Source organism: Notothenia rossii (genome assembly GCF_949606895.1).
Source record: "Notothenia rossii genome assembly, chromosome: 6".
NCBI classification, from domain to species: Eukaryota; Metazoa; Chordata; class Actinopteri; order Perciformes; family Nototheniidae; genus Notothenia; species Notothenia rossii.
This window is the reverse complement of record NC_136909.1, coordinates 88,257,996-88,266,570: the sequence shown is the minus strand read 5'-3', so window position 1 is coordinate 88,266,570 and position 8,575 is coordinate 88,257,996. Positions and strand designations below refer to the sequence as shown.

The following is an 8,575-nucleotide window of genomic DNA, read 5'->3' as shown; positions in this document are numbered from 1 at the left end:
CAGAGGTACATATTGTACTTTTTACTGGACTTCACTTATCTGACAGCTGCGGTTACTCTACAAATGAAAAACCAGATCACCAAAGAGCAGTGAAGAGATCACTTTGTGTTGTTTTAATGAATATAGTTATTCAAGCTGTGTCCAGGAAGCAGAACTCTACACAACAGAGGCTGCAAAGAGTTCAATCGGACATTATTCTGCAAAATTGCAAAAAAGGAATGACTTCCTGTTTTTATCAAACGCACTGCAGGTTAGTATAGCAGGAAACTCTGTTAAAGATCCCTTCCCAATAATTCTATTCACAAAAACATTTGATCCTGTGAACGCAGCACAGACTGAGACTCAGTCCAACCAGTCTGACTGCTAACTGTAAAAAGTGAGGTGAGGACACACACACACACACACACACACACACACACACACACACACACACACACACACACACACACACACACACAGGATAGGAAGCGCCTTCACTTCACTTCGTCTGATGGACCCTGAAGTTGATGAAGCTCAGACGAGGCTGCTACTGATGAATCTCACGGCTAACAGTTCAGTAAGTAGAGCTGTGATTGGTTGATGTTGTTGATTGTTGTGGTCGCAGAAACGCTTGAGTTGATGAACGTGTGATTGTTTAAAGCTGGGAAACAAGATGGCCTCCGAGCTGTGCGAGCAGAGAGAGAGCGCAGGTTAGTTTAAAGAGTTCCCTGTGAGGAGGAAGAGGAGTTCAGGCTGATGGGGGTCAGTCTGTCAGGAGGGCTACTGATGTGGAGGGGGAGGCAACTTGAGGGCACTAGGACCCAGCAGCCATCAGAGAGCTCACCTGGGCCTTTGCTCCTGAAACACCTAAGAGACTCTGGCTGCGTTTCATTGGTCGATCAACACGCCCTCCTGGCCCCCCCTCAGGAACTCTGATCTAAAGTCTAAACAGTGAAACTCAAACGTCTTAATGCAGTATTCTCACCTTGTTACATGTGTCCTGATAATGAAGAAGTGTACTTGTACTAGACTGTAAAGTTACAACATGTACTTACAGCCAATATCTGTATCTGATGGCATTAGAATATATTCTATAAACTGTCATTCAACGGGAACTGTTTAACTACTTTTGCTGACAGTCTTTTAACTTATTTCTAAGTTTTCTGTTTTCACAGAGCACATTAAGGTTTTAGTTTCTGATGAAACTGTGAGGGACTCTTTCTCTGTTGTAGTCTTCTCTTCAGGTGTTCTGTGTTAAACACCAGCTGAGCAGGACGGAAGCCATTTTGTTTCTTAGTCTTTACTGTAAAAAAAAATAACTCAAGTCCAAACACGTCAACAAACGAAAAGAAAAGGTGTGTTCAATTCAGTCGGGAAGCTCAAATATGGGCCAAAAATAAAAGCTAAAGGTGTTGGAGGAGGAGGAGGAGGAGGAGGAGGAGGAGGAGGAGGAGGAGGAGGAGGAGGAGGAGGAGGACCTCCAGTGGTCACTCTGAGGAACTGCAGCTGGTTTATGGTTTCTCACAGAGGAGGAGGAAGGACTCAGATCTTTAGTTTCAGAAACATTAGTGAAACCACAGTGTGATAATAATCTGTTTCAGGTCCTCTATTCAACACTTCACTAAAGTACAAGTTTAAACATCAAAATATACTTAAAGTACAAAAGTACTCATTCTGCACCAGTTCATGATAATATGTTTCACATTATTTAATAATAATAATTAATTAATCCGTCTGTTCACTTTAATGTAACAGCTGGTAAAGGAGGAGCTTTTTCTTTTTTAAATAAAGGTCATATACAGTACATTGTGCCTCGTGAATTCCACCAAGGAATCATATTTTAATATATAGTTAAGGCAGGACAATTTGGTGATTATATTTGGTGTTATTAATCTAGATCTGAAACGTTTACACAACATGTTCTTTACGTAAGTTATCACATACATGTACTTCAGAAAAAGTAGAATACTTGCTTCTAAGATGTAGAATGGTAGAAGAATAAAGTAGCAGGTAATGAAGTGAACTAAAGTACCTAAAAGCTGAACTGAAGTACAACACCTGAGTCAAGGTGCAGCAGTGAAATCCTGCATCAGCTCCATCTGGTGGAGCTTCCTCTGCTCTGATTGGTCCTCACCACTGACTCGGGACAATAAGCAGACTCTTCTCTGTCCAATCACAAACTACTAGTGTGTTCCTTTATTAAAGGACCTAAAATAATACAGAAAATCAATTTATTGTTTGTTTAAAAAAAAAAAATCAATACATTTATTTTCGTCATCTTTATTTTTTCCCCTTCAAATCTTCTGCTCTGAACTCCAAACACAGTTTCCTGTTGGCTGTTTAAAATGTATGAACCTCTAAAGTTAGTAAACAAACCATGTGAGAAAAGGATACTCGCACTACCCTCTGCCGCCACTAGATGGAGACAGGAGACCACTAATGGATGGCTGACTGCTACAGTAATTTTGCAAACCACTCCAGTTGCTGATGATGAAAGCCACAACATGCAAATGAACATAATTTTCGGATCATTATTTTTTTTTATAATTCTTTATTCTATTTTATTCTATTTTATCCCTCTTGTATTAATCCCATTATTTTTAGTGACATCAATAGGCCTATTACCTGACCTTTAATCTGATCTCTAACTTTATTAGGTTCCTAAATACACTAGGTCCATACTTCTCATTCCTTTCAATAAGCATCAGCAGGCCTATTGTTTTAACTTTTAATCTGACCCCTAAACTTAACCCATTGGGGTTAAATGCCTAAACATAAGTACATTATCCATGCGCTTCCTTCTTGTGAGTGTGCATCAACTGACCTATGATCTCACCTTTTAATCTGACCCCTCAACCTTACGAGCTGGAAGCAGGGGCTTAACTCCAAATTCTATAAAATACATTAACCATCTTTCCCTTAAAATACAACTACTAAACCATTCGGGCTCCTCGCCTAAACCCAAACCACATTCTCTCCCCACTTTTTCGTTCTGACCTTTCTTTCAGCCCCTATCCGGTCGAGCCCTATGTGGGGATAAAGAAAGGAAACGGGCCATAAACAGATACGGCCAAAGCGGCAAGAGGGGGCATCCGCCGTGACCACAGCTACCCTCCTCCGTGTCTCTGTCTTTCAAACTTAAATTACTCTGTCTACTGTACCTTTACACATTTCTGATTCAATCATGATTCCACGCTAAGATAAGAGCCGACACGCTATCTATGGCCCGTGCCCTTCCTTGGATCTCTGTATAACCATGAAGCCGTCGAGCGACATGGGGAGGTCCGGTGGCTTTACTTAACCGATTCCCAGCCAGTGCCTGGAGAAACGGGGGACTTATTCTGAACCGGGGTTTGATTGATTGAATCGCTCGTTTTCTCTGTTCTAATCACAAGCTCCTATTTGATCAGTCTTTAACCCACAATATTTACTCTATCCTTTCCATAGATTTGGAATCTAAGAAAAGAAGGAAAGAATAGAGAACGGCCAATATGACGTCCAGGGAGTACAATGACTTCCAGATTCTCACAAGAATCATCTTTAGGATCCTGCGTACCTACCACCACCAAGGAAAAATTAGGAAGACCATACAGGGCGCAAACAACCTCCTTCCACATTTGTTCTTGGCCAAAGACAAATTAGCAACTACATTTCGGCCCTACACCCCAACGGTAGAAACCTCCCATCTGCTTCAGGGCAATGCCACTAATTGGTTGCAGACTGGCTTACAGATTTCTGATGAGCACCACACTCAAACAATCACAGATCTGCTGTCTAAATGAAGGAAAATGACAGACGGAGAAGAACAAAGGGCCTGGGACATAGCCTGTCATTGGATAAAATCAAAATTCCACACAACAGAAAATTGGATTTTTATCCAAACGGCAGAAGACCTCAATCTGATGAACATCAGGATCGATGTACACAGACCCCCCTTTCTGGGGGACATTACCACTCCAGTCCACCAACTCGAGACTGGAGCATCCCGAGGCCTAAGCGGGGAACAACCTCCGGAGAAAAATAGGACACCCTTAGAGCCACCTACCCCCCTAACTATCACCAACAACCAATCAATCCCTCAGCCACAATTAATGGCCAAGAATGTGGTTTTCCCTAACCGAGATTTAACTCCGGTTAGTCCCTCTACTCCGACCACCCGTCCTCCTAGGACTGAGATGCTAGACAACACATCTCTGACAACACACATGTTTCCGGAACCTAGACCGGAACGCTCCAGACCTCTAATAACGGAGGACTTCAATCTTTCCCCTTCTCCTCCGACAAGTCTGGCCACACGCCATGAACACCGGGGAAATAAGAAAAAGAATCGGTCCCTGAACCCTAAACGTGAGGTCCTAATAATTGGGGACTCCAATATCTCCCGTCTCCAACCGATAGAGAATATCAAAATACAGGTGGATAGCTTCCCAGGGGCCAATTTGGGCCAGGCCGCCTTTCTTATCAAACACATGACCCCAACATCAGGAGAGGTCCGAAAAGTTCTTCTGTGCTTTGGCCTCAACGATAGGGACAATAGCAACAGAGCTATCGTATCAAATAATCTGGATCAGCTTTTAGCTTCCACCAGAGATACCTTCCCCAATGCCACAGTACGTATGACAAGCATCAACTACGCTCCGGAACTGTCATTTAGCACCATCAGAAACATCAGAACCCTTAATAAACTGATCATTCAAACCCCAAACTACATACCGGAACTGGAGCGTAAATACTTCTCCACCAAAGGGGACCGTATCCATTGGACCCCCTACACGGCTGAAAAAATGTGGGAACACTGGAAATCATTCCTAAACCTATAAAATAAGCCGAGGGACAGGACTATACTTCGGGACTTGTTAAACAGTAATTTGACCATAATCATTTTCCCTTTTAGAGTTTACTCCTTTCAAGGTAACAAGGCACCTAGAGGGTCTCCAAAACAAGAGGAGTTGAACTACAAAGTAATTCCTTTGGATAGGGGGTCTTTCACATATTTGTATATATTTTCAAAAAAATACATAAAAGGTCAAACTATACATGTTTCCTATTATTCCAAAGTGTATTGACTTGAACTGCACTAAGCAGCCATAGTGGTTTCTCTATAGAGGAGTCTAACCCTTTGTTTCCTTTTTTTAAATCCTTTTGTTAGGAATCCTCTATGTACATATATACACTCCTTTTAGAGTGTCTAAAGTTAAAACTATACATGTTTCTTGAGTATATTTCCAAATCTATCTACTGGTAAGGAACCAATCACTTTAAGTGTTTCCTGTTAGGGGAGTCTAACTAAAAAACATAATCCTTGATAGGGGTCCTATATATTTTTTAGAGAAAGATAAAATATAAACACTATATATATTTGTTCTCATATCTTCCTCATCGTTTATTACTTCATCCCCTTGGATAGACTAGACAGAATTTAGTATTATTGTGATTATTTCTTTATAGTTTTCCTTTTTGAAATAAGATGTTAGGGAATGACAAGTTATTGTTATTTCTGTAATACTTAAAAAGTATATATACGTTGATTGATCATTTTCTATTTAATAAAAACACCAAAAATAATTGGATTCGGTTTGTTCCTTCCCTCCCTCCTTTCTTCTTAGTAATGATGCTGAATAAAGATGCTTATTTTTTACTCAACTACAGGTTTAATATACAGAACACAAATAATAATTACAGTAGGATGATGTTTATTAATTACTTTCTTATTCTACATATGACATAATAATAGGATTCTCTGCTCACTAAACTTAACCCAGACCTTTCCCCTCTCAGGCCTTCCGGGGTCCTGCCAGAGGGTAGCAGGTTTACAGAGAAAGCCTATTCCGGCTAAGGGAGAGTGGAACGTATGCACTGCCCAACTCCTGACCTCTGAACTTCTCTAACCAGTATCCCACCTGAGATACACCTCTTTCTCTCCCTCTCTCCGTCTATCTTCACCCTATTTCTAAAAGAGAACTTTTAATAGGTGGGTCGCTTAACCCTTAATACAACTACTTTATTCCAATCCTTTTTAACTCTCTTACTTATTCTAAAATAATACAAAAAGCGGTTGACTAACTAATTTTATTAAGTGAAGGCGCTGTAACATCCGCTTTATTCACTCCTAATATTAAAGACTTGTAATACGCAAATGCAAACATAACCTCTCTGAGAAGTAGCCTATTTAATTTTGGGATTCTTTTTCTATAAAAAGGATCTATGTATATTTATTTATTATAAATGATACCGTTTGGTTTCACCTTTATATAGACACAAACAATAAAAATAAAAAAAACAATAAAAAGTCTATTCCCCTCAAAAATGGTCAGATAACAACCTTTACCGTGCTACCACGGAGCTAATAGAGTGCTAACGGATGCCGTCATGAGCTCAGGAGTATATGAACCATGACCCCGGACCGGATGTTGATACCATTAGCCCACGGCTATTGGGGAGCGACATGCTATGCTAATGATGCTACTGAAAACACGAGTCAAAACCTAGGGAGGCTAATGGCTATGATTGTTCTCTCTATTTGGAGAGCTTTTTATGCTGCCGTTCATGAAGATTGCACTGGACAAATAGGAGCGTCATTAGTACATGACCCTATAAACCTCTTTTTAAAAAAACATAGTACTCTCTCTGTTTTTAGATGAATGACAAACTATGGCAACTTGATCTTCAGATAATCCTGGTTTTTTTAGACAACAAAACGGATTATTTTGACTAATATTTTGGGTTTTTTTCTGATTCAAAGACCATTTGTCTTTCAATTTTAACCACTAAAAATAACCAATAAAGTACTCTTCCCCTTCACAAGCTTAATCCAAAGGAACCTCTCCGGTCACTCAGGGTTTATGACAATCCCTCTGGTATCCTTTACAATAATAATAAATTGTTTTTAATAAACAAACCATGTGAGAAAAGGATACTTGCACTACCCCCTGTCACCACTAGATGGAGGCAGGAGACCACGAATGGATGGCTGACTGCTACAGTATTTTTGCAAACCACTCCAGTGGCTGAGGATGGGAGTCACAACATGCAAATGAACACAATTTTCGGATCGTTTAGTTTGAAAAATAAATCTTTATTTTATATTATTCTAAGCTGACCCCTAAACTTAACCAATTGAGGTTAAATGCCTAAACATAAGTACATTATCCATGCTTTTCTTTCTTGTGAGGGTACATCAGCTGACCTATCACCTTACCTTTTAACCTGACCCCTAAACTTAACCATTTGGGGTCATATGCCTAAACATAACTGCAATGTCCATACTTCTCATTCTTTGTAGTATACATCAGTAGACCTATCACCGTACCCTTTAACTTAACCGATTGAGGTCTGGTGCCTAAACATAAATACTATATCCGTACTTCTCATTCTTTGTAATATGCATCAGCAGGCCTATCACCTTACCCTTTAACCTGACCCCTAAACTTAACCATTTGGGGTCATATGCCTAAACATAAGTACATTATCCATGCGTTTCCTTCTTATTAAGTATACTTCAGCTGACCTATTATCTTACCTTTTAATCTAACCCCTAAACTCAACCATTTGAGGTCATATGCCTAAACATAACTGCAATGTCCATACTTCTCATTCTTTGTAATATACATCAGCAGGCCTATCACCTTACCCTTTAACCTGACCCCTAAACTTAACCGGTTAGGATCTGGTGCCTAAACATAAATACTATGTCCATACTTCTCATTCTTTTAGTATGCCTCAGCAGGTTTATTACCTTACCTTTTATCTGACCCCTAAACTTAACCAATTGGGATTTGGTGCCTAAACACAAATACTAGGTCCATGCTTCTCAGTATTTTTAAATATACAACAACAGACCTATTACCTCACCCTAATCTTACCCCTAGACTTAACCTATTGGGGTTTGGTACCTAAACATAAATACTAGGTCCATGCCTCTCATTCCTTTTAAATATACATCAGCAGGCCTATTACTTTACCTTTAATCTGACCACTAATCTTAACCACTCTGGCTCTTTGCCTAAACCTAAACCACATTCTCTCCCCACTTTTTCATCCTGATCTTTCTTTCAACCCCTTTCTGGGCGAGGCCCTTTTGGGTGTAACGTAAGGAAACGGGCCATAAACAGATACGGCCATTGCGGCAAGGGGAAGGCATCCGTTGGTAACCACCTACTAACCTCCCTGTCTCTGTCCTTCAAGCTTAATTACTCTGTCTACTTCACCTTTACACACTTATGACTCAGTCATGATGCTGAGCTAGGGCATGAGCCGACACGTCCTCTAGTGCGCGTGCCTTTCCTTGGATCTCTGTATAACCATGAAGTCGTCGGGCGACATGGGGAGATCTGGGGGCCTTTTCAAAAACAAAGACCACAGAGCATTGAGAGCAGTGTTGGGAAAGTTCACTTTCTACATGAACTGGTTCAGTTCACAGTTCACACATTTTTAAATGAACTTGTTCAGTTCATAGTTCATAATTCAAAATGTTGAACTAAAGTTCATGGTTTCAAAAATGAACTAATTTATAGTTTATAGTTCTTTTTTCAATACGTTGCTGCGAGCTATTATTTGTCAAAATGATTGCCATAACCCATATAGAACCACAGACAGC

At 40.2% G+C, this 8,575-nt stretch overlaps 1 protein-coding gene across 1 annotated transcript; it reads left to right on the top strand.

Moving 5' to 3' along the window:
- The first annotated feature begins 511 nt into the window (after window positions 1-511).
- Window positions 512-5,544, top strand: LOC307044252 (uncharacterized protein). Its single transcript, XM_079689339.1, has 2 exons — window positions 512-556; window positions 3,427-5,544. The coding sequence occupies exon 2, from the start codon at window positions 3,768-3,770 to the stop codon at window positions 4,797-4,799; it is 1,032 nt and encodes a 343-aa protein (XP_079545465.1). The 5' UTR covers window positions 512-556; window positions 3,427-3,767; the 3' UTR covers window positions 4,800-5,544.
- Window positions 5,545-8,575: the final 3,031 nt, after the last annotated feature.

Coding starts and splice junctions, on each gene's coding strand:
- LOC307044252 (XM_079689339.1), top strand. CDS start 3,768: ATGACAGACGGAGAAGAACAAAGGGCCTGGGACATAGCCTGTCATTGG.